This window comes from Meriones unguiculatus, chromosome 1, assembly GCF_030254825.1.
Source record: "Meriones unguiculatus strain TT.TT164.6M chromosome 1, Bangor_MerUng_6.1, whole genome shotgun sequence".
NCBI classification, from domain to species: Eukaryota; Metazoa; Chordata; class Mammalia; order Rodentia; family Muridae; genus Meriones; species Meriones unguiculatus.
In genome coordinates this window covers 105,514,523-105,541,931 of record NC_083349.1, presented here as the reverse complement: position 1 = coordinate 105,541,931, position 27,409 = coordinate 105,514,523, and the positions used below count along the sequence as shown (strand labels likewise).

General features: G+C 44.7%; 1 protein-coding gene across 1 annotated transcript in view; it reads right to left on the bottom strand.

Annotated features, from left to right (window-relative positions):
* Positions 1 to 27,409, bottom strand: part of Galnt14 (polypeptide N-acetylgalactosaminyltransferase 14) — a 223,152-nt gene that overhangs the window by 62,132 nt on the left and 133,611 nt on the right. Inside the window, exon 2 of the mRNA XM_060364609.1 lies at positions 24,371 to 24,540. Within this exon, the coding sequence (XP_060220592.1) occupies positions 24,371 to 24,540 (170 nt within the window). The remainder of the gene's footprint in view (positions 1 to 24,370; positions 24,541 to 27,409) is intronic.

The window sequence follows — 27,409 nt, the reverse complement described above, 5'->3', positions numbered from 1 at the left end:
TAAGGGCAAGATGCAGACAGCACAGAAAGCACAATGAGTGTAAAATCAGAAATTCCCTTTAATCTCATTTCATGGGCAACACAGATACACCGTAAGGCATGAAATTTTTATTTCATGTCAATTTCACTGGGATTTCACATGCAGATTAATTTGTTCACCCATATAAACATACACTGCTTGTACTTCTTGCCTCAATAGCTACCCTCTCTTAGTGTTTGCGAATTCCCCTGTCTCATAAAAGACATTTTGAATGATGCTAAGAGTTGCCATGCTTTTATGGCACATTTTACTTGCTTAGCATGTTATTGAATGTCAGCATGTTCAGAAGGGAAAACAGGCTGAAGCAGACAGAATATATATATATATATATATATATATATATATATATATATATATATATTTGCCACTTGAGCCCAAAACTACTGCTGTCTCCCTGTAGTAGAAGTTTTGGTTTTTGTTGTGTTGTATGGATATTCTTTTGTTATAATCCCAAGTGTGAGAAGTGGCAATGCTTTGTTCATAGTTGATAGCAGCTTCATAAGAGATGAGTGATCTTTGTCAGCTGATAAACAGCCTCCTGAGAGGGTATGTGGTCCTTGTCAATGGAAAACTGCCTTGCGCAAGAGGGCACGGTTTTTGCCAGCTGAAAAACATCCTGGTGTGGACTCTGAGAAGGTATAAATAGGAGCCCACAGACATAGAGAAAATGCTTTGTTCTGCTTTGCTCCTAGAGAGAAAGGCTTCAGAGAACTCTTTGTGCTTCTGCTGAATTGTGCTGCTGTTGCTGCAATGTGCTGCTGCTGCTGCTGCTGCTGCACCCTACTGCTTCTGCTGTTTCTGCTGAACCCTGCTGCTGCTGCTGCTGCTGCTGGTGGTGGTAATCCTTGTTCCAGCTTTTGCTATAGCTGTATTACTGCTATTGTTTGGACTGCTGGTATCCTGACGATGAAGAGTGGAATCACTCCAAGGAAACTACATCTGAAGAGGTTCACACCCCCTGTCCCTATTAACCTTCTTTCTCTCCTACCCAAGGTTGGTGGGTTAGAAGGGAAGGAGAGGTGTTTCAGAACCCAACAGCTCTAACCAGCAGGAAGTAGATAAAGGGAACTACAGCCCCTCTCCCCACTAACCTTATTTTCTTTCTTTCTTTCTTTCTTTCTTTCTTTCTTTCTTTCTTTCTTTCTTTCTTTCCCTTCCTTCCTTCCTTCCTTCCTTCCTTCCTTCCTTCCTTTCTTTCTTTCTTTCTTTCTTCTTTTTTCTCTCCTACCGGATGTTGGGGTGTTGGGAGGGATTAGGGTGGAGAATGGAGAAAGAGATGTAAGGAACCCCAAATAAAGTAGATTTAAAATGGGCAAAGCCTACATCTCCCTTCATCCATCTTCCTCATGCATGGAGCATTGCAAGTAGCATAGTGATGAGAAAACAGGAGGAGTCAGTGTGCCTCTGAGGCTTCCCCTGGGTCAGCAAGGATGACAAAGAAGATAGCATGGGAAGTGGAACAAGAATACTGTTCCCCACTCCATCTGCTTGCACCCTTAAGCACACATAACTCTCTCCCAAGAGGTTAGCCCCACCCTTTCGGTAGTCATATACTTGTGTTTCCCTTTACCTCTCTGGCTGTGAGTGAGGGAAATGAAGAAAATAGAGAAAAGTTATTTCTCACCCTTTGTGACTAAGTTACAAGAGCCGGTTTACATGCTTTGGGAGAACATATTGTCATGTTGTAGAACCCCAAACATGGCTGTGGTTAACCGAATCTCACCAAAAGCCAAATGAAGAAACTTGGAGGGTGGTGATCCTCCAGCCAACCTCTGAGATGACAGCAGTGCTGGATGACTGCTTGGGGGCAGCCTAGGAGGGTCCCTAAAGTAGGAGACTCATTTATACTATACCAGGATTACTGGCCCATGGAAACTATGAGAAGGTAAAAGTCATTTTAAGTCACTTTAAGGTCCTCAGCCTTCCTAATATTGTGGCCCTTTTATATAGTTTCTCATGTTGTGGTAACACTCAGAAAAAGAATTATTTCATCATTACTTCACAACTGTAATTTTGCTACTTTTGTGAATCATAACATAAATATCGTATATGCAGAGTATCTGCTATGTAACCCCTGTGGAGGCTGTACCCATAGGTTGAGAATCTTTCCAATATTTTTTTGAGTAGCTGTTATATAAAAACAGATAAATACAGGCACCCTTAGCTACATCAGGAAGGAGGAGGAAGAGGAGGAGGAGATGACCAAAAAGAACAACAACAAGAACAAGAAGAAAGAAAGAGGAGGAGAAGGGGAAGAAATATCATCATCATCATCATCATCATCATCATCATCATCCAGCTACCCTGGGTAAAATACAAATTGAGGAACTGAGGAAAAAGAAGATTCCTTCCTCCAAGGCCCAGAAAATATTTTCAACAAAATCATTGAAGAAGATCTCCCCAACTTAAAGGAGAGGCCAATAAGAATACAAGAGGCCTACAGAACACCCAATAAACTAGACCAGAAAAGAAAATCCTCCTGCCACATAATAATCAAAACAGTAAGTATACAGAACAAAGAAAAAATACTAAAAGCTGCAAGGGAAAAAGGCCAAGTAACATATAATGGCAAACCCATCAGAATCACACCTGATTTCTCAACAGAAAATTTGAAAGCCAGAAGAACCTGGACGGATATCATGCAGAACTTAAGAGAACACAGATGTAAGCCTAGGCTACTATACCCAGCAAAACTCTCAGTCCTCATAGACAGAGAAAACAAGATATTCAATGACAAAAAACAAATTTCAACAATACCTACACACAAATCCAGAGATATAGAAGATACTAGAAGGAAAAATACAACTCAAGAACACTAACTACTTTCAAGAAAACACAGGAAATAAATAACCTCACTACAGCAAAACAAAAAGTAGCCAAACACACAAACACACTACCATAGCCAACATCAATATCAAAGGATCTAACAGCCACTGGTCATTAAAATCCCTCAACATCAGTGGACTCAATTCTCCAATAAAAAGACACAGACTAACAGAATGAATGTGTAAACAAGACCCAATAATCTGTTGCATACAAGAAACATACCTAAATAACAAAGATAGACATTACCTGAGAGTAAAGGGCTGGAAAACGGTTTTCCAAGCAAATGGACCCAAGAAACAAGCAGGAGTAACCATTCTAATATCTAATAAAATAGATTTTCAACCAAAATTAATCAAAAGAGATAGAGAAGGACACTTCATACTCATCAAGGGAAAATTCCACCAGGAAGATATCACAATCCTGAACATCTATGCCCCAAATGCAAGGGCACCCACATTTGTAAAAGAAACTTTAATAAAACTTAAACCACACATAGACCCCCACACATTAATAGTGGGAGACTTCAACACCCCACTCTCAACAAAGGACCGGTCAACAAAACAAAAATTAAACATAGAAACAATAACTCTGACAGAGGTCATGAATCAAATGGACCTCACAGACATCTACAGAACCTTTCACCCAAGCACAAAAGAATTTACCTTCTTCTCAGCACCTCATGGAACCTTCTCCAAAATAGACCATATAGTTGGTCACAAAGCAAGACTCAACAGATACAAGAAGATTGAAATGATCCCTTGTATCCTATCTGATCACCATGGACTAAAGTTGGACCTCAATGACAAAAATAGCAAAAGCCTATACACACATGGAAACTGAACAACTTGCTACTAAATGACAGCTGGGTCAGAGAAGAAATAAAGAAAGAAATTAAAGTCTTCCTAGAATTCAATGAAAATGAAGGCACAACATACCCAAACTTATGGAACACAATAAAAGCAGTGCTAAGAGGAAAGTTCATAGCACTAAGTACCTTTAAGAAGAAATTCAAAACATCTCATGCAAGTAACTTAATGGCTCACTTAAAAGCCCTAGAAAAAAAAGAAGCAGACACACCAAAGAGGAGTAGACGGCTGGAAATAATCAAACTCAGGGCTGAAATCAATCAATTAGAAACAAATAAAACAATTCAAAGAATCAATGAAACCAAGAGCTGGTTCTTTGAGAAAATCAACTAGATAGACAAACCCTTAGCCAAACTAAAAGGCAGAGAGAAACTATCCAAATCAACAAAATCAGAAATGAAAAGGGTGACATAACCACAGACACTGAAGAAATCCGAATAATAATTAGGTCTTACTTCCAAAGTCTATATGGCACAAAATTTGAAAATCTAACTGAAATGGACAATTTTCTTGACTGATTCTACATGCCAAAGCTGAATGAAGACCAGGTAAACCAATTAAATAGTCCTATATCCCCTAAGAAAATAGGAGCTGTCATTAAAAGTTTACCATGCAAAAAAAGCCCAGGGCCAGATGGTTTCAGCACAGAATTCTACCAGACCTTCAAAGAAGAGCTAACATCAATCTCTTCAAACTATTCCACAAAATAGAAACAGAAGGAACACTACCAAACTCATTCTATGAAGCCACAGTCACCTTGGTACCTAAACCTCACAAAGACCCAACAAAGAAAGATAATTTCAGGCCAATCTCCCTCATGAACATTGATGCAAAAATATTCAACAAAATACTTGCAAACCGAATCCAAGAACACATCAAAGATATCATTCACTGTGACCAAGTAGGCTTCATTCGAGGCATGCAGGGGTGGTTCAATATATGGAAATCCATCAATGTGATCCACTACATAAACAAACTGAAGGAGAAAAACCACATGATCATCTCCTTAGATGCTGAAAAGGCATTTGACAAAATCCAACATCCATTCATGTTTAAATTCTTGGAGAGATCAGGGATACATGGCACATATCCAAACATAGTAAAGGCAATATACAGCAAGCCTATAGCCAATATCAAACTCAATGGAGAGAAACTTAAAGCAATCCCACTGAAATCAGGGACAAGGCAAGGCTGCCCACTCTCTCCATATCTCTTCAACATTGTTCTTGAAGTCCTTGCTAGAGCAATAAGACAGTTGAAGGAGATCAAGGGGATACAAATTAGAAAGGAAGAAGTCAAAGTATCACTATTTGCAGATAATATGATAGTATACCTGAGTGACCCCAAAAATTCTACCAGGGAATTTCTAGAGCTGATTAACACCCTCAGCAAAGTGGCTGGATACAAAATTAACTCAAAAAAATCAGTAGCCCTTCTGTATACAAAAGACAAAAGGGCAGAGAAAGAAATTAGGGAAACAACACCCTTCACAATAGTCACAAAGGACATAAAGTACCTTGGTGTGAACCTAACCAAGCAAGTCAAAGACTTGTATGAAAAAATTTCCAGTCTCTGAAGAAAGAATTAGAAGATTTCAGAAGATGGAAAGATCTCCCATGCTCATGGCTTGGCAGGATTAATATATTAAAAATGGCCATCTTACCAAAAGCAATCTACAGATTCAATGCAATTCCCATCAAATTACCAACACAATTCTTTACAGACCTTGAAAGAAAATTTCTCACCTTCATATGGAACAACAAGAAACCCAGAATTGCTAAAACAACTCTCTACAGTAAAAAATCTTCAGGAGGTATCTCCATCCTTGATCTCAAGCTGTACTATAGAGCAACAATACTAAAAACTGCATGATACTGGCATAGAAACAGAACGGTGGATCAATGGAATCGAATAGAAGACCCTGACATGAATCCACACACTTATGAACACCTGATTTTTGACAAAGATGCCAAAACCATTCAATGGAAAAAAGACAGCACCTTCAACAAATGGTGCTGGTCTAACTGGATGTCTACATGTAACAAAGTGCAAATAGATCCATACTTATCACCCTGAACAAAACTAAAGTCCAAGTGGATCAAAGACCTTAACATAAAACCAGACACACTAAACCGCTTAGAAGAAAAAGTGGGGAAGAGCCTTGATCTCAAAGGCACAGAAGACAACTCCTGAACAGAACACCAACAGCACAGGCTCTAAGAGCAACAATCAATAAATGGGTCCTTATGAAACTGAAAAGCTTCTGTAAAGCAAAGGACACTGTTGTCAGAACAAAATGACAGCCTACAGACTGGGAAAGGATCTTCACCAACCCTATATCTGACAGAGGACTAATATCCAGAATATATAAAGAACTAAAGAAGTTAAACAGCAAAAAAATCAAGTACTCTAATTAAAAAATGGAGTACAGAGCTAAACAGAGAATTCTCAATAGAGGAATATCGAATGGCAGAGACACACTTAAAGAAATGCTCAACCTCATTAGCCATCAGGGAAATGCAAATCAAAATGACCCTAAGTTTTCTCCTTACACCCATCAGAATGACTAAGATCAAAAACACAAGAGACAGCACACGCTGGAGAGGTTGTGGAGAAAGGGGAACCCTCCTCCACTGATGGTGGGAATGTAAACTTGTACAACCACTCTGGAAAGCAATCTGGTGCTTTCTCAGACAACTAGGAATAGTGCTTCCTCAAGATCCAGCTATACCACTCCTAGGCATATACCCAAAAGGGTCTCAAGTACACAACAAGGACATTTGCTCAACTATGTTTGTAGCAGCCTTATTTGTAATAGCCAGAAGCTGGAAACAGCCCAGATGCCCCTCAGTGGAGGAATGGATGCACAAATTGTGGTATATCTACACAATGGAATATTACTCAGCAATAAAAAAACAAGGAAATCATGAAATTTGCAGGTAAATGGTGGGATCTGGAAAAGATCATCCTAACCAAGAAGCAGAAAGATGCACATTGTATATACTCACTCATATAAACATATAATATAGGATAAGCCTACTAAAATCTGTACATCTAAAGAAACTAATCAAGAGGGAGGACTCTTGCTAAAAGGCTCAATTCCTATCCAGAAAGGCAAAGAGGATGGACATCAGAAGAAGGAGAAAAGAGGGAACAAGTCAGGAGCCTGACACAGAGGATCTCTGAAAGGCTCTGCCCTGCAGACTATCAATGCAGATGCTGAGACTTATGGGCAACCTTTGGGCAGAGTGCAGGGAATCTTAGGAAAGAAGTGGGAAACAGTAAGATATGGAGAGGACAGGAACTCCACAAGGAGAGCAACAGAACCAAAAAATCTGAGCACAGGGCTCTTTCCTAAGACTGATACTCCAACCAAGGACTATGCATGGAGATAACCTAAGACCCCTGCACAGATGTAGCCCATGGCAGTTCAGTATCCAAGTGGGTTGCATTGTAATAGAAACAGGGACTGTCTCTGACATGAACTGATTGGCCTGCTCTTTAATTATCTCCCCCTGAGGGGGAAGCAGCATTACCAGGCCACAGAAGAAGACAATGCAGCCACTCCTGATGAGACCTAATTGACTAGGATCAGAAGGAAGGAAAAGAAGACCTCCCCTATCAGTGGACTTGGGGAGGGGCATGCATGCAGAGGGTGGAGGAAGGGAGGGATTGGGACGGGAGGAGGGAGAGAACCACAAGGGGGATACAAAGTGAATAAAGTGTAATGAATAAAAAATGAAAAAAAGAACAACAACAAGAACAAGAAGAGAGAAAGAAAAGGAGAAGGGGAGGAAATATCATCAGCAGCAGCATCATCTAGCTACCCTGGGTAAAACACAAATTCCCTTCAGTACTTGGAGGAAGAACCATGGAATTACATCCTGTTCTGTCTCTCTTCAACATACTGTGGTCCAAGAGTCCCCATGACACTCTTTGCCCATGTTCTGGTAGCCTCCATTCACAAGATGCTACTAGGTAAGTGTGGCCTTAGGGATTCTATATGCAGAGAAAAGTTAGTTTTGAATAACCTTTTCCTTTTTTCTTTTCTCCATCTCCCCTTTCCTTCCTCCTTCCCTCCTTTTCTTCTTTCTTTGGATATTATCTCATTATGGGTTCTAGAGTGTTATCCAACTCAAGATGCTCCTTTTATGGTCTAGCATACATGGAAATCTGGCAGTTGTGGGCCACCTGGAATGACTGTTTTCTCAGTCCTTTCTGGGACCACCTACAATGACAGAAGTGAATTTGTTTCATACAGTGGATGTCCTAGTGCACTGAGGTTAGATTCCCTTGAAGAATTGAAAGTTAAAAAACAGATGCTGCCCTAGATGTTATCACAGACATCCCTCCTTTTCAGCCCACAAGGCCACTCTGCATGATACCTAGTCTCAGGGTAGTCCTCGTTAGGCCAACAAATGCATTCCCCTAGCCTCCAAGTACCACCATATTCTCAGAAGAGTCTCTCTGCCGATCCAGTGTTGGGTCTTCACTTCTTGTTCTTTGGAGAATGCCAACAATGCCTGGATTTATTAGCTATCTACTTTCAGTAACATCAGAAATCTCAGAAAAATCTTTGCCTTGACACTTTTAGGCCACTTCCACAGTCTGATTAATTGCAGGCTGTAGATCAGAACGATGATCCCAGAAATCAGTTCTGAGTATCCTGCCTCCTGGCAAGGTAAGAGAGTCCCAGGGGGTCTGTCATGACAAACTAGGAAGCTAAGTAGGGAGGAGGCAATAAGATATGAGGCCATATTGCCTGGACTCGCTTAAATGCTCTGTCTCTCTGATTTTGAGTTACCACCAACAGCTGGAAGACTTTTTGTTGAGCCTCCACACCTCCAAAGGAAAACCTTAATGGGTTTTTGTCTAGCCAGAAGGACCTCTGAAGGTCATCTATTTAGTTGGCCTCCCTCACTGTGAGCTGCTGGATAGTATTTTGGGGAGATGTCTGTATGATTGGTGAAAAAAGTAGACAAGGGCTAAGAGGACTTGGCAGATGATAGAAAATGATTAGATTAGCTTTTTAAAATATTACTTTGGTGTCTCAACAATGATTAGGAACCTGCTAATGGTTCTGAGACTTCTGAGGGTTCTCCATTACCTAGACTTCTACCTCAAAACCTAGCCTGTCTCCTCCCTTGCACTTTACCCCTTCCGTAGCACATACAGGTTCCTACATACAAAAAGCTCAAATATAGCTATTGATTTAGTAAAGCACACCATACATTCTACCAAACAGAATTCTACATGGTGTCAATAAGCTTAGAAATCACTGCTCCCAGCTTCTTTCTTCTTCTTTTCTCCTCCTCTTCCTCCTCCTCTTCTTCCTCCTCCTCCTTCTCCTTCTTTTTTTAAATGAAGCAACTAAGGATCAGAACAGTGGACTGACCCACCCAAGGTGAATACTGCATGGCAGAGATAAGCTTTCTAGGTTTTTCGTGACTAAACTTATTGTTTCCTTAAATCACCCAGGCTTAGAGAACCCTATCAGACAGCACAGACAGGCCCCATCCATACAATGTCACCAGGTACTGCAGCCTTCAAGGACTCTTTCACTTCCCTCTCCTTTGAGAATCCCTCCACCCCCGCCAAGGTTTCCATTGCTTCTTCGTGATGGAAACTCCACAGCCTTCACCTTGCTCGTCATGCTATGAAGCTCTTGGTGTGTCCTTTGCCCTTGGATGGCTGTCTCCTTTATAGCCCTATCCACTTGACTTTCTTACTCTTTACCTCATCTGAAATTCTACTGTTCCTCAAAGGCTTTCTTCTAGGCCATGCTTTTCTCAATCTTCCTTCTTTCTGGGAGATCAGTTGTCCACTTGTTTGGAGGTGCCCCAGTTTTAACTCACCAATGAGCATTGCCTCCTGGGTGTCCCCTGAATGAGTTCTTTCCTCACTCTCTGCCTCTCATATGTGTATCGCCCACTATGTGCCCAAGCCAAGGAAATGGCTCTAACCCCAATTCCCTCTCCCCCTTGCTTACCTTAATTAAACCTAGCTTGGCAATTCTTCTTCATCTTTCTATCTTTATCTTTCTTTAACCGTCTATCTGACAGTTTCTCTAGTTTCCCATCCTTTCTTTTCCAGATGACTGCGGCAACTTCCTAGGTGACTCTGTCTCCTCCCAATCTGCTGGATCTGCAGCTTCTGGAGTGAGCTACTTAAAGCTGCGGGCCTTTGCACCTTTCAGTGCTGCCTACCTTTCGGTTCCCACATGACAGCTGAGACACCTAAACACAGCATCCTTGGTTCTTCTGGTTCCGGCCCACCATACTCTCAACATTCCAGTCACACAAAGTGCTTGACCTGCTCTGTTGCTCACTCTGGATCTCTGCAGGCACTATCCCTCTCCTGTGTATGAAAAATGAATGTTTTCTTCTATGGCAGTGGTTCTCAACCTTCCTAATTCTATGACCCTTTAATACAGTTCCTCATGTTGTGGTGACCCTCAACCATAAAATTATTTTGCTATTCCGCATAACTGTAATTTTGCTACTGTTATAAATGTTAATGTAAATATCTGGCCCCTGTGGGGGTCACGACCCACAAGTTGAGAACCACTGTTCTATAGTCTCTATAGTCTGGGTGTTCTTTTCTCTTCTCCTTATCTTGCCTTTCTAGGACTCTGCCTTAATCCCATTTACTGTCAGGCATTGTGATGTTACTTTTCTGTTCCCTCTACTGACTACAGTGATAGTGTAAACAAAGACGTACTTACAGCTGTAACTTTCACCTATCATGATGACTAACCATAGTAGGTAAACAATACACACCTGAAGAATGAGTGTGTGTACAAGTAAAGTGGCAGCAGGAGAGGTGCCCAACAGGCTAGGGGAAAAATGTCTCTATCAGGCTCAGGTAATGTCAAGAAAAAGAGAGCCAAAGTCAGGAATGCAGAGACCAAGCAAGCCATAAAAAAAAGAAGAGTCACAGGATAGAGCACAGGGCCACAGTGAAGTGAGGAAGAGGAGGAGGAGGAGGAGGAGGAGGAGGAGGAGGAGGAAAAGAAGGAGGAGCAGCAGGAGAAGGAGGAGAAAGAGGAGGAAGAGAAAGAAGCGTCAGGCTATGGTGGTGCTTCTGCAAGAGCATCTTAGGTAATGCCTGGTGTGCTCTTTAGCTTTCTCTGTTGTTTAGGAAATACTCAGCCTGGCTTAAAGGCTGGCAGTTCACATTTGCTAAAGTCTAGGGAAAGATGAACAGTTCTTCCTTATGTGAGAGAGCAAATCACATTGAACTATGGCTCACATATTTGTCCAGAAAAGTTCCACCCAATATGGTAGGCCACATGCAATTACAACCACGTGAGCTGGGCCCAGACTGAATGGAAATAAGCTGTAAGTATAAAATCCACTCAAGACTTCAAAGAAAAAATGTCAACAAGCTGTCTTTTGGCAGCTTGTTTTTATATCAATAACATGTTGAAATGATACTACTTGGCATTTGGGATAAATAAAATGCATTATTGAAGTTAATTTCAGTTTCTTCTTTTATTTTCTTCAAAGCATGACTCTAGAAAAATTTAAATTGCCTATGTACTTGTGCTGAACACTGTCCTCCTAACATGTCATTAATTTGCATATATATATCTATATATATATATATATATAGATAGATATATTTCCATCATCATTTTATAAAACAAATGGTGTCTAAATACCAGGAAAGGCCACACTCAGAATAAATAATAGACTATTAGATGTAAAAGTCAGCCTCAGTGAGATCCCCTTCACTGTCTCCCTTCTCAGCACGTCAGACCTGGACTACTTTACTAACTGGCATCTGAAAGCACATTTAATGATCCATCACATTAAATCGTGATTTGCCTTTGTCTGCCCACCCTCTGCCAAAAACATAAATACTGACATGGAAGTCCGGATTCTTTGTGTCATGGCTGCTACACTCTGTAATGACTTTTTAACCTCTAGCTCCAGTCCAGCTTTTTGAGACATTGCTGAAGCACGTGCAGTAGGAGCTCAGAATACCTATTTGTCCTAGCGAACACAGGTTCCTCTTCTTGAGTTAGACCTCAAGAAATGACTGTTGCTCCACTGTACAGCAGGCTCACTTTGTGAGCCAACTTGGGTCTTTTATGTTGAGCAGACACTTGGGAGTGAATGGGAGACAGAGGCTGCTGGGAGCTTATGTATGCCTCCAAGAGGCTGCCCTTTGGTACCAGGACCTAGGTCAATTAGTACCAACACTATACAGATGGCAGGTTTGTGTGTGCGTGTGTGTGTGTGTGTGTGTGTGTGTGTGTGTGTGTGTAAAGAAGAGTGCTCTCCAAGGTTCTATAAATGCAGAAGTGCAGAAGCTCCTTTCTGGGACCAGCAAGTGTTGGGGATAGGCCAAGACTTATTTTTGAGTGTTTCCCGAAAAAGATCCTTGGTGTCTGGGAGCAGGGTGCCTTCATTTCTTATTTTAGCCCTGCTGGAATCATGTGACACAATAGTAATAATAGATATGCTTACCGAATGCTTGCTCTGTCTCAGGTATTCTTCACAGAGCTCTAAAGGTGCAAAGTGATTCTTCTCACCGTAGAGGTGACGGTAAGTAGCAGAAACTCATCTAAAACCAGACACACCGGCTCCCCACTCACTGCCTCACCCACCTTGTTACCATACCCTCGAGGGATATCAGACTCACTGATTGTTCTGGTTGGTTTTATGTCGACTTGACACAAGCTAGAGTCATCAGGGAAGAATGGAAGAACGAGCCTCGATTGAGAAAATGCCTCCATAAGCTCCTGCTGCCAGGCATTTTCTTAATTAATGATCAGTGAGGTAAAACGAACCCCACTGTGGGGGGTTCCCTTCCTGGGCTGGTGGTAAGAAAGCAGGATGAGTGAGCCATAAGGAGCAAGCCAGGAATTAGCACCCCTCCATGACATCTGCATTAGCCCCTTGCTCCTGCCCTGTTTGAATTCCTGTCCTGACTTCCTTCAGTGATGAACAGTGCTGTGGAAGTGTAAGCCAAACAAACTGCAACACCCCCTCCCCCAAGTTGCTTTCTAGTCACGGTTATTCATCACAGCAATAGAAACCCTAAGTAAGATCTTAGTTCAAGTCTTATTTAATATTGGCCTTTCTATCCACTTTGCGTCTTGAAGACTACATGCTAGAATGTTCTAGAAAATCAGAAAACCATGGGCCAAAGAATGATGTGTCCTCTTCCTGTTTCCTGATGCTTTCTCTTATTTTCCAGACTTCCCAGCTACAGGCTTAGTGAACTATGCTCTTCTTTTTCTCAGGAGAAACTTCCCTACAAAGGAGCTCCTGAGATCAGAACTATGACTCTAGGAAAAGACCCAGGGTCTTGAGCTCAAGGGTGCTCCAACCTTTCCCCTTTACACAGCTCCCCCAGAGGAGCCTTCTGTCCGTGCTAACTCAGTTCTCCTACCTCCCTTGGTTATGTCCTATTGACATCTTCGAGATGCCTCCCTTGTCCTGTCACTCTCCCCCTTCTACGAATGCATTAGTTGTCGGTACTGTGCCTCTCAGCCTACAGCCCTTTCTCTACCATGTGTCTTGTGAACCGCCCGCTCCACAAGGCTGTCCATCGTTGCAGAGAGACTCTGCCTTCCTCTGCCTTCCTCTGGGCAGGGCCACTTTCCTACATTTTTGTATTCCTTACGGGCAAGTTACTCTACCTGCCAGAGTCAATTTCCTCATCTCTAAAAGTCGGATCATAGCAAAGTTGTGAGGCTTAACCGAGAGCACATATATAAGGTGCCTAGCACATGTCAGGGGAGCAGTATGATCAATAAGTGCTTGCCGATTATGGTCTTGGATTTATGAGTGAACACGAGAATCCTTTGTGGAGTGAAGGTGGCTTTAAATTTCCTGTGATTTGATTTTCTCACTCTGTTCTGAGGATTCATTCCCACTCCTGCACTTTGAGACATTGTTTTCAGTAGAGAGTTTGAGAACGGATTCAAGGTACCCTTTGGGTCTCTATTCATAGTGCTGATTCTGATGACCAAAGAACGGAGGCCAGGGACATGTCCCTCAAATCTTGGGTGGGGGACAGAGAGTGAACATGCTTTCAGTTTGGGGTGACAGTTGCTTTTCAAAGATTGATGTGAGTGTTGAGGAGATGCTGGACTTAGGTTAAGGTCAGCCCAGAAGGGAGGCAAACTGGATTACTGTGAGAAAAAGGCATGTCCTGAGCAGAGAGAGTAGCAGGCAACAAGGAAGTCCACCCTCAGGTTTTAACCAGGCAATGAGTCCTGGCCTGCTTTCTGCAAGGCTGTGAGGAACATACGCACACGGGTCAGGAAAGAGTCAAATGAGGACCATGAGTCTGCATTTGGAAAGCTCTAGCCAGTGTGTGTGTGTGTGTGCAGGGGGGTGATCTTTGACAGGTGCTACTCAGGTCTAAGCCAGGAGGGCAGCTGGGGTTGCTGCAGTCACCACAGTGGAAGGAACCAGACGCAGAGCTGGGCAGAAAGCCCAGAGGCTCAGGGATCTCAAGGAGGCGGGCTGAACAAAAATTAGGGCAAAAGAAGAGCATGACTCCAGGATGTCTAGCTTGAGTCAAATGATGAACAGAAAGACCTGGTCTAGAAGGGAGCAGATCTCAGAGCAAAGAGGAATTGGGCTCTCTGTCTGAACAGGAGACCCAGGAAAACTCAGGAAAGTTTGTGAATGATCAGTGAAGGAGACTCAGGCTGAGGGTTGGTGGTCAAGAGGAAGTGACAGTACGGCTATTCTGGCCTTCTGAAGGTTTATTTCTGGGGCAGACAAGGTAATAAAGCAAGAACAGCATGATTGTGATAGAGCCTCTGTCAATAATAGGGGCTCTTCTTGTGACCTAAGAGATATCCAAGCTAACCACTTCTGGCATTTATAGATCATCCTTCTCACTGGCCAAGAGGGTCCTGGCTAGCCTGGTACTAAAGAGCTCCTCCTTACGCAAACTTTCATCTGGCTTTCTAGCCACCTTAGGCCTCACATGTGGCTCTCCCCACGCCATCCTGCTGTCTGTCACCATGCTGGGCTTGGGCCTGCTTTCTACAGCTTTTCCCGCCCACAGCTGTCATCTCCTCTCCTGCTCTTTTCATCTCTTGTCAAACACATTTTGTACTTGCTGGCCCTGGGCCCTAAACCACTTCTTCTCGCCTTGGCTTCTCTCCCCAGCATCTTTTGAAGTACAAACTTCACCAGATGCACTGGTGCAAATGCCTCATCACGTTTTTGTTGCTTCCCTGTTTTTACAGTCAGTTGACATTCAGGAAAGGAGAATGTTCAGTGCCAAGAGCTAGGTCTGGACCGGGAGCTCTCCAAGGCCAGCATGCCCTACACCAACCCCACCTCGAGCTCAGCTCAGCGCAGCGCACAAAGAACTACAGCACCACAAAGAGGTTGGGAGAAAACCAAGTCAGTATTTTTTCCATTCTTATCTGCATCCACCGTCACCCCTCCACCTCTGAGCCCAACAGGAAGAAGATCATCATTATTCCCATTCTATGGATGAAGAAACAGAGGATTGAGAAGGTTCAGCAACCCACCTAAGGACTACCTAGGAGAAATAGGTTTTCCCAAATTCTCAGAGCTTGAAAATCTACCCTTGCCTTTTGTGCTATAGGGTCCTTGCCTACCCTTCAGTTTCCTTCCATCAGATGGTCATAATCCCTTCACCCAAGACCAAAGAGGACATTACAAAAGACGTAAAGTGCTACCTAAGTACAAAGCACGAGTAGTTTTACGTGGAGGATGTCCTTTATTGTTCACCTTTTAACTTAGGAACAGCTCAGATACCCTGGCTCTAGTCCTAGCCTTATGATTAACCCTACGTTTTCTTCAAGCAATCCATCAGCACTACTTTCCCAGCATTAGTGGTGCGTGCCTCATGTGGCACAAACCAATGCTTCTTTAAAATGCTGGAAGCAGGGGAGCGGACCGTCCTGTGGGAGGCTCCAGGTGTTAAAAATGAGAAGTGTGAAGGTTCTGGGTCCCTCTTCCAGATGACACATTCAGGCAAGTGACTTTAATGTGCTAAGCTGCAGTGTGAACCAGCCTTCCCCACTCATCACAGCTTTTTCAGCGTCATGGTCACCGGGCCTCTCCTGGACTGAGGTATGAGCATTTGTTGGTCCCGATGCTGTTGTCCTAATAGAGCTGTGCTTCCAGTGAAAAAGACAGGTCTAACCAGATGTTCATATTTCAGGCCAGGAGAGGTCCGGTGACCATGATGCTGAGAAAGAAGTGACGACTGGGGAAGGCTGGCTGGAGGAAGCAGACATGGTGGCGGTATAAGAGTGTGATGCTAATGGTTCTCGGGGGGTGGTGGTCCTTGAGTTTGGTTAGAAAGGGCAGTTTGTGGAGGGAAAGATTAATTCAGGGTGATGGGCTGGAGGGGCGGGGTGGGGGGAGAGGAAGATGCTGTAAAGCAGGAAGGTGTCTTGTTTCTGGAAATAGCTTCCAACCCGATTCCGCTCCTGAGTCAGTTCTTGCACACAGCTCTCTTCCTTACTGGAAGAGGTGTAGATAATGCAGCAGATGGAATTGGAAGTGACCATAATAACCACCTTCAGTTATTACTCTCATGGTTCATATGCAGAAATGGATGCTGTATCGGTCAAGGTTCTCTAGAGGAACAGAACTGATAGAATGAATCTCTCTCTGTCTCTCTCTCTATGTATAATATGTATAATGTATGATTATATATGTTTATATATAATACATACATGTACATATGTATGTACACACACACACACACGTACTAGATTTATTAGGACTACAGGCTGTGGTCCAGCTAGTTTAACAATGGTCGTCTACCAATAGAAGGTCCACATGTGAGACCCACAGTGATTCATTCCTAAGCCAGACGTAGACATGTGAAAAAATCTAAATACAAGTGTTGGCTGAATGAACTGAATGCACAAATCATGAATGAATAAATGGATGACATGTATAATGCAGGGCCAAAGTTGGTAGGAATCTAGGGGAAAAAAAAGGTATGGGAAAACTGTTTGCATGATTCTTCTACCAAGACTAAGGAATTGTTCCTTGGCAAAATATGCTACTCAGAGAAGACAGTGGCAGTAGAGACCTACAGCTTGGCATCCCAAGAATCAGGGGACAGGAATGAAAGGAAATCCCGACCCAGAGGCACACATTACCCCATTCCTATGGCCCATCCTCCTGCATGATGGGAAGGCACAGCATGGTAGTAGGAAGGCTCTCAGCTCTGACTACTCTCTTCTATCCATCTCCACAGATCAGAAAGCATGGAACAGCCAATGTTGTTCCTTTGGTTTCCTCCTTTTTAAAAATCAGGACTCTGAACAATGGGGGTGGGGATGTCTCTGACTCTCTTGACTGCTTGCAGAACCTTTTTTCTCCTTCTAGATTGCCTTGTCAGGCCTTGATATGAGAGTTTGTGTCTGGTCCTATTGCATCTGGTTCTGCCAACTTGGTTGATATCCCTTCAGATCTTTCCCTTCCCTGAAGGGAAACAAAGGAACAGTGGATCTGGGGAGTGAGGTGTGTGTGTGGGGACTGGGAGGAGAAGAGGGAGAGGATGCTGTGGTTGAGAGGTATTTTATGAGAGAAGAATAAGTAAAAAATAAAATAGTTTTTTTTTTTTTTGATTCAAGGTATCCTATAGCCCAGGGCAGCTTTATACTTTCTATATAGCCAAGGATAGCCTTGAACTTCCCCTCCTTGCCTCTCTCCCCTAAGCACTGGGATTATAGGATGAATGCTACCACACCCTCATCCCTGATCCCTCTTTTAAGTCTGAGTTCCTAGCTCAGGGGTTGTTCACCTGCATTCAGGATTGGCATTTCATCTTCAGTTAAACCTCTCTAGAAACATCCTCACAGGCAAGCTTAGAAGTATGTCTCCTTGGGGATCGATGCCAAGTCTAGTCAAGTTGACAATGAAGATAAACCATCACAGCCCTGTAGACACGGGTGCCGAGTGCCCAGGTCTGCTGACTCGGTTTAACTGCCCAGCCACGTTCAATGCTCTGAAATTCCTCCTGCAGTTCCCTCCTTCCATGAAGCAACTTAGACTCCAGGCAAAGAATACATAGAGAGACCATCAAGGAGTTCAAAAGATGATTCAGATGGGAGGGGGGGGGCGCTGGAAAGTAGCAGATGTGGAGAGCTTGTTTGCAGACGCTAAGTGTCTGTGATGGGTTTCCCTCCCCTCCTTTCAGCCTTACTGCACAACCACGAACACAGTGCTGAGCTAGTGGAATAGCCTTGACTCTGAGGGGATATGAGCATTTTTTACGCTTAGCCATTCCAGCCGTAAAGATTCTTATCCCATTACTGCTAAGTGACAAGCACAAGGAGAGAAATGATGATGATCTTTGACAGCCATTCCAACCGAGTAAATACAAAAAGGGAGAAATACGTTCAGAGACCCGGGCCACTGCCCCTTCATTTCCCAGGATGAAAAGGAGTGAAGGAAAAATGTTTTCCTGGTGAGATGTATCGAAGTATAGAATTTTCCCTTCAGGCAAGAGATGGGCGCCCCACTGGTTCTCACCATTTAGTTCCACACTGGACGAAAGGCTGGGAGAATGTGCCAGAAGGGAGCAATCAAACCCAGCCAGGCCAGGGAGGAGACCTAATGAAGACTCCCTAGCTCTAACTCTCTGTAGCCCACCCTGACACCTGATCTCCTGCAATCCAAGAAACCCCATAGTAGGCATTGCCAGGCAATAGCAAAACCATACATTTGCTTTATCAAACTACCCTCCCCGCTCCCACACACACTGTAAGCTCTGACCAGAGGGGTGTGTCTCCATTTGATGGTTTCTTGTTTGTCACATATTTTATGTACTATTGGGATGATGGCAAAGCCAGCTGTTGTGACAGGACTGAAGTAATGTAACACAAAGTGTTTGTTGGACCAGTCACTGTGTTATGAGCAAAGCAACTCTGGGGAAATATTCTTGGACTCTTAGCTAAAGTCGTGTCTTTCTTACATTGTAATTTTTCTGCATGGCACACCACTGCTGCCTACCAATCATGTGACTATGTCTTATTTATCATTGTGACCACAGAACCCGGGCAGTGACACGGAGACTAAGTTGTTGGCAGAGCAACATGCCTAAGTGGAAACATTGGGATCAGGATGCCGAGTGTGCTGTCCCGTTGAAGTGGGACAAGCTAGCAAAATGAACATATCTGAACCATTAAGTCCGATGGAAGGTGGTCACAGCAGTCCACAACTGTGTAATGGCGTGTTGTCTCACAGAATGAGTGTATGTTATCCAGCTTAACACTCTACAAAGAAGATGAAGAAAGGGGAGGAGACAAAATGTTTCAGAAGTCGCTCTCTATCCTCCCTCCTCCCCACTTTTCTTCAGAGACATGCATGTCTAAAGCATGTAAGCAGGCCCTGGCTTCAACACTGTGACCAACGTACCAAATGGATGTGAAGAGTATGGTGGGTACGGAAGGGATCTTGACCTCACAGTATGAATGTGTAAGGGATCCATCATTTTCCATACCATTCTGGCTATGGCATTGTCACTTCCTTTAATCCTCTTACTACCCGATGCTACGACAGTGCCAAGGATTTGGTCAACTCACCAGCCTACAGGGTGAGGACCCATGCCTTTCCTTTCCCTCCTTCCACCCCCCCCCCAATCACCTGGCTTCTTCAGCTTCCGAGGAAATTCACCCCAACAGCACCCTCTTGGCAGCTCTTGCTCTAATGCTCAGCTAATAGTTGTCTGTTCCAGGCGCTGTCCAAACGCATACTATAAATCAGAATCCAATTACTGTGGTAAGAAAATTGGAAGCAAATTTAATAAGCTCAGACCCCTCCCATGTGCTGTTTCTTCACTCTTCTCTGTTCAATAATGAGAACTCTTCAAAGGGGAAAAAGACTTTTTCCTTTAACTCTGTGACTGCTCTCTCCATTTCTCATATGAAGCTCCTGAGGGTCAAAGGATAATGAGAGAGGGCTTCTTTCAGCTTCTGTTTTTCCTCTCTGCATGGAAAGGCAGGTAGGAGAGAGTGGCCGATGGTCTTTCCAATCTGTCTTTCTCTTTTATTCATTCAACAAACAGATATTGGACCCCTATCACAGAGAAGACACTGTAATAGATGTTCAATGCTTTCCTTACCCTACAGGGCAATTGATACCACAAATGGCAAGACCTGTGCTACAGGGGAAGATGGGGATATAAAGTGGCTTAGCAGAAGAAAATCCTGCATCAATGGAACTTAGTTCCATGAATGAACCAGGCAGCCAATGTAGGTCATTCATTGACCATAAGGTAAGGCATGACACTACAGTAGACAGTTGCCAAGGAGGTTGGCAGGGTGAGGATGGTGGGTGAAGATAGAGAGAGAAGAGGGAACAAGAGAGGCAAGTCTCTACAAGGCCAGAGACAGAAGCCATGACCCCCGGACAGATGGACAGGTTCATAAATATATGAGCAGGTGCGTGCACTTACCCAAGGGCCTCTTTTCTCTCCTCAAACCCTGAGCCTTTTGGAAGAACCAGCTCACACATGGACTTTATCTGGACCACAGAAGTGGGCTACCAAAACTAGCATATGCTTTATAGAGAAGGCTTCAGAATCACCTAAAGTTCTTGCTAAGCCAAGTCACTGGGGTTCACCCCAAGTTTTCTGGGTGAAGCCTAAGAATGTGTATTTCTAACATATTTCCAACTGTGGGTCCTTTGGTCTAGAGAACCAGACTTTGAAAGCCACTGTGAGTCTTTGCTGTTTGAAGTGTGATCTACAGGCTAGGCAACGCTGTTACCAAAGAACTTGTTAGACATGCAGAATCTCAGAGCTGAGGAAATGCCATGGTGGCCAAGAGCACTTGACGCTCTTCCAGAGGACCCTGGCTTGAGTTTTGCAACTCACATGGTGGCTCACTACCACCTGCGGTAGTTCCAGCTCCAAGGGATCTAAATCCCTATTCTGGGCTCCTCCAGAGGCCCCGACACATGTGGCATTCACTCTGTCTCTCGCACACAGCCACATGTAAACAAAATTTATATAAGCAAATAAAGCTTAAGGAGAAAGAAAAGAAAAAAAAAATTCGGGCTATCAGGCCCTACCCCAAGTCTACTGAGTCAGATGGGAAAGCATCCTCAGGGGACTTATCTGTTTGCCTGCTTAAGTCTGAGAAGCCCTTACCCAGAGCGGACACCCTCAAGCCTTGCTGCTCATTAGAGCCACTTTGGAGCTGAGCAAGGACACACTTGTGTTGATTGGAGTCTGGGTATCAACATATTTAAAAGGCTCCCCAAGTGCCTCTCAGCAGAAGCCCGGATTGAGAGTGCTAAGACTGGCGCTTAGAAACCAACAGGCCACATTGTGGTGCCGCTCAGCCCTGTTTCTCTGGCCCTGAGCCTGACCTTGAACCCCACCACTTACCTTTGTTCTTCCCTATCCCCACCACCACACCTGACATGCGAACCTTCACTCTGGTTTTGACCTGGTGCTTCATTAGTTTGTTTAACCACCTCTAGTTTTCTGCCAGAGTGCTTTTCATGCACACAAGGCTCAGCCATCATTGCATAGTATTTTCTTTTAAATATTAACTACAAAATAGGTCAGCGGTGACTCTATATTTTTATCTGGTCCTTATTACAACCAAAGTTGGTGGCATCACTCTTGTTAGTTTGATCCCTGCTTTTCAAAAGAGGAAAGCAAGGTATGGAGAAAGTTAGTGGGTCCATTCATCTTGCCAGTAGCACAGCAGGGATGGGAAATGGCTGTGTGATCCCAGAGACCCTGATCTGACTCTTTGCTGACCCTCTTACATTGCTTTCAACCTCACTCTGCTTTACATAGGAGGTCTGGCCTGACTTATTGCCCACGATGTACTGATGATAAATATTTTCATTTCATCTCTGAAGATTTGGGTAAAAAGCAAGGCCGGATTTACAGCAGTGATCCTCACTGCAAGTTTGTCCTCCAGAGGAGACATATAGGAAAGCTATTTTTGGTTATCTCAACTTGGTGTGTGTGATGGGGTGAATGCCGGAGTAGGGGAGTAATATTGGCATCTAGTAAGTAGAAGCCAGAGAAACTGCTAGACTCTTGTAATGCCCAGAACACCCCCTCAATGAAGAATCATCTATCCCAACATGTCAGCAGTGTTGCTGTTGAGAACCCATGACCACCGTTAGCTATGCTGGTCATAGCTGAGGCAGGCTGGCTCCAACGTGAGCCCCAGGGTTCTGATGGTCTGGGTAGACAAGCTCAGAGGGCTGTATCGGAATCTATCAGGGAGACAGGACTCACAGCAGAATTAGGAAAACTGGCTGGTAATTCCAGCCGTAGATGGTTTCCCTAAGCAGAGGCTGGATACGGGAGGTCCAGTAGCTAGGACATCACATGAGTTTGAAGGAAGAACACAGGGCTTTTGTGGACAGGATTTGGGAGCCTCGAGATCACAAGAGTGCTACCAGTAGGGGCAGCACTCCCACTAAATTCAGCCTGGGGCTGGATGATTCAGGAGGTCCCTGCCAAAGGTGCCAGTCTAGATTGGACCTTACACTCAGTGAATGCTCAGGTTCCCAAGATGACTTCCGGTCCTACGTACCCAGCCCAATTCTGAGTCTTCTAATCTCTACTCTTCCGCTTTTCTTCAGACAATATTCCCTAACTCCAGAATTTTCTGAATGGCACACTTCCAGTTCCTGCAGGGTAAGGCTGTTGCCCCAAGGCAGATACAAGGCTAATATTTTTTCCCCTTTTGCTCTCAAAGAGAATCCGGGTTCTGTCTCAATCCTCTCTTCCCTTCTTGCTGCCTCCCTACAGATCACAATTCTTTAACAGATGGAGCCCAGGCTAGGTGTGGAGCCTAGAGCTGGCTGTTTGGAGGACAAGCTTGGCTCTTCCTTGTCTGCCACCATAAGCCTGGCCTTTGTACCAACTTTCATTTGTGCTTTGCACATCAGAGGTAAGTGAGGGTGCAGAACAGAACTCAACACACTCGCCAGCTTAGTGAGCTCTTGGTGTGTCTTCATGTGGCTAAGAACAGTTGTCACTGCTCTTCAAAGATTCTCACCTTGTTGTATCAGTGCCTTTGCTGCCTGGAACAGTTCCTGTTTCTTCCCTGGGGGCCTGGCACCTAGAGTCAGTGCAAGGAAGCAACTGTCTGCCTGGGACTTAACGGGGCTTTTCCCAGCCTTCTCTCTTCTCTCCCTTGCCTGCTCTCCCACACATAGTTGCTGTTCAAGGAAATGTAATAACTTATATCTAAATTTTGCTCAGAGAGGAGTAATAGGATGAGGACTGAGGATATTCAAATAGCAATATTAAAAAAAAAGGTTTAGGCCAGCAGGAGGCAGGAGGAGGGGACTCTGGCTAAAGGAGACACAGGCACTGCCACTTAGGGAGTCTTTCATGGCACCTGGTTGGGAGAATCAGATTCACAGATGGTCAGCATTAAAGAAGCCAGGCTACGTTCCAATTTGTACCCTTTGCCGTATTCATGTGGGCACCAAGATTCCAGCTCCAGGCAGTAACGATAGTGACTAACAAGGACTAGTTGAATGTCCCCATGGGATACACATTATATAAGACAAGATTTCCAGGTTGTACAGCCCTGCTTTAGAAACTGAGTCTGAATGGCTTTACATAGTCCATGCTCACATTACCAACATGATAAGCCTCGACAATCATAAAAGTCCTTTGTATACGAATCCTTTTATTCCAGACATGGTGACCCGCAAAAAAAGGCAAAGCTAAGAGTCTAAAGTCAATATTCTATGCCCCTAAATCAACACTATATACCCTTCTTCATGAACTGCCTTCGAGTGTCTCAAAGGGGCCAGGCTGCTGTTGGAATGAGTACAATGACAGTGCCATACAACAAATACAAGTCATCTCTATGTGGCTCTCTGGCATGTCTGGGCCAGCATGGAGGCTGGGAGAGGAAAATAGTGTTAGGACCAAATTGCTTTCTCACACCTCCACAGAAAGCATTGGGGCTACCAGGACTGAAGGAGCAGTTGGTGATGAAGCAGAGCAAACGTTTTCACCAAGTCTCTTCCTGCTCGGAAACAAAGCCCTCTGCATTGGGTTAGGCCTGATCTTTGTTGCCCTCTGGAGCTGTGGCCTGTCCAAGCCAGTGGTGGCTGCACAGCAAGGAGGCTGTGTGAAAGGGTCCCTGGGAAGGCAGGCAGGAAACATTGTCAAGTGAAGAGGGCCCTCCAATTCTCTTCCCTCATGGCAAAATGGGATGCTACAGAAAGGAGTTCTCCTAGTGATGGGAGAGAGAATAGCCTGAATTCCTGAGGGTGTACCCACTGTGCCTTTTCACTTAGAAAGCCAGTGGAAAACATGAGTCTTAAAAGGAAAGCCAGATCCAGCCCTTCGCTGCTCCACATACTTGCAGCAAGCATCACCTAGGGTGACCACCAGGTGAAAGGCAGCTGTATTCCCTGTGGTGGGCATCTTACTCTCTTCAACCTCCAAGTAGAAAGCAGAGTCTTTGGGATGGTTTGTGGCAGTAAAGCATTGGGTAGCACATGTACTCCATCACATCACTTTAGTGTCCTGTGGCAGAAAGTGATTCTCCTACCCCAGTCCCTGGCACTATAGCACTATGATCACCGAGTCCCCAAATCAAGCTCACTGCCAATCTTTCCTGGCTTCAGAGAGGGGTAAGGCACCTACGTGGAAGAAGAAGGAAGTACCTCTTATGGCGTGTGTCTGGGACAGCCCGATTGCTGGAGATCCGCTCACTCTCCCGCTGGTTGAAAGCATACAGCTTGTAGGGATCATCACCAACGCGCCACTTTTTGGCATTCAGATACCGCCGTTCATCAAACTGCTCCCACAGGTCATCCCAATCCGCATCAGAAGGCTGTGTGACATGAATGGAAAGTCTGTGAGAAGGCTCCCTGCCCACCACCAGCTCCCATCCATCTGTCAGCAACCGGCCAGAGACCAGGCTCATTCTGCCAACGCCAAGCTCAGACATGGGGCCGGGAGTGGAACATCAGCAAAGCTGACAGAAACGATAATCACATACAGAGCAGTGATAATTTTGCCACTGCCATTTATCCAGTACCACATAGCAGGTACAGTCCTAGGACCTTGGCTCCCATGATCTCAGATAATCGTCACATAGTTGCTCAGGTTTTTCAACTTACAGATGAGAATACAGTCTCACACAAGCACTTTGTCCAAGATCCACACTTAGGAAGTAGAAAGACCTGGTACCCTGACACGAGAGACTGTCTTCCCAGGATGATGTAAGAATACATGATGCAATAGAACAAACAAATTGGGCCACAACTACTATCTTCTCCACTGAACTTCAGGAGAGGCAGTTTTAGGAAGTATGTCACCAGTTGACAACAGTATGTGACCCACCAGACACCTTTGTCCTTTGTTTCTCCAACCTAAGAAGCTTTAGCCACCTTTCGGGAGCGTCAGTGGAAGAGCAAGTAATAAGCCTCACTGTGCATGTGTGAGGACTTCTGTATTTATAATTTGTTTCATACTCAAACTCTCTGGGCAGAGTAGGGAAGAAGCAACCCGAGAAAGGCCAACAGTCTGGCGAGTGGCAGGTTTGCAGGCGGAGCTTAGTCTTCTGGATCCTTCCGACAGGAGAGGCAAGGGGCTGCCGCTCCATCAGAGCCCATGACACCTGGCCTACCCCATCGGCCACAAATCCACCACTAACAGTCTCTCCACCCAGCTGGCAGGCTTGAGCATCATGGACTCAACATGGCAGCCACTTCCTAAAAGATGTTACCATTCTCTCTCCCCACAAGAAAGAGTAGTCTCCACCCCCAAACACCCAAACCTGTCAATTGCATCCAAACTACAAATGTTGTGCATCCAGAAAGAACTTCTTGGTGGCCTCCAGTGGGACAGCTGATGTCCTGAGGCTGGCATTGCTACCGAGCAGAAGTTGCTCATTCATAGTCAGGCCAGGGTTTCATACCGCACAAAGCTTGAGAAGAGACCAGCCACTTTGCCACAAAATCATAGCTTTTCCTGCACACATGTACCCAAGCAGGAGGTTCATGGCAGGCTTGGTGACAGTTACATGCTCCCCATGACAGGTGAGAAGGGCTTTGCCAGCCTGCACGCTCATCTCAGGCGCTGAGATCTTATCTGGTAATTGATCTCTCTCTTCCTCTTTGTTATCTCTGTTTGAAACAGCATTTTCCACTAATGGCATAAAGTGAAGCTCTGGAAACCAGCGATTTTTATCCAATAATTGATTTTATTAGTGCCTTATGATACTGTGAGCTGCAGAATATGCTAGGGGGAACTCAGGTGGGCGTGGGAAACCCACAAGCTGTGCTGTGCAATATCACAGCTTGACAGCTGTCACCTCTGGTTAGAACATCACCCCAGGGTGACCTTGGCATCCCATGCTCAAGGGAAGGGTCCTAGAATTGTCTCCCATTGGCTCACTGCCAACTTAATTCATCATGATTTTCTAAATAGGTTGTAACTCTCACAGTGCTCTGAGCTAAGGGGGAGGAAGAGCCAATAGTCCTTGTTCTAGAGAGTTCCCACTTTGTGTTTTGGAACAGATACACACGGAGACACCTGTATCACACTACAAGGTGAGTTCCATCACATAAGCTCACTGTTTACAAACAGTGTGTTTTTACAGAGAATAGCTCTTAGAATGAGGGTCAGACAGTCAGACCTTCAATAATGGGTTAGGGAGTGTAGAACAAAGAAAGCCAGACAGAAGGTAGTCCGTTCACAAGTGGAGTGTAGAATAACAGAGCCAATAGTGTGCATGTGTGTGCAAGAATATAGAAAGTCAGGCTTGGTGGCACAGACCTACAATCTCTGTGACCTCTGAGGCTGCCTGCACCTGTGTGGGGCCCAAGGTTGAATCCCTAATACTGAAAAAAGAAAAAGAAAAAGAAAAGTTTAGAGATTATAAAGAATTTGCTCATATACTTATGAGGCTGACAAGATCTGTTGTTGGTCACATCCCTGAAATGTATTTGACCAAATCCCTGGGTCCAGTTATATTGGTATAAAATTAACTATGCAGAGGACATGCATAAAGGAAAACTCTGGAGAACATCTGGATCTTAGAACGTAGGCCACAGGGAAAATGACCGTGGCTACATATGTGGGATGAAATAGAAGAAAGAGGACTCCCACAAAATGATCTATCCTGATGTCTGTCTGAACTAGGGTCTTGTGAGTGAACAAGCAGGTGGAGGACCAGGCACCCACAGCAACAAGAGGCTGGAGAGAGGGGACATGACCCACCTTTTGGCCCTCGTTCCAGGCCATACACCATTTGCATCAAGCAGAGGCAGGGAGCCATGAGGGCAAGAGGCCAGAGGTTGCTTGCCCTAGCTCTTTCCACCCACAGTGCAGCTAAACACTCCTGCTGTCTCTGGCAGGCACCGTCTTTTTTGGAGAAGGTGCTGTGAAGACTCAGCTGAAACTCTGGCCCTGGAATGAAAGAGCAGCAGCCAGCTGGCAGGACTAATCGCATGAAAAGTCAGTAGGAGGCAGCCTTGGAGGGGACTGTTCCGCTCAGGGTGTTTAGGTGACACATGTGTAGAGCTCTTTCACAGCTTGCTGCCCTGAGAACTCAGCCCCAGTGCAGGGGGACAGCCTGCACTGGGGGCTGATCTTTCCCACAGGGCCCAGGGGTCGTTCCTGAGACTGATACTCCAATCAAGAACCATGCATGGAGATAACCTAGAACCCCTGCACAGATGTAGCCCATGGCAGCT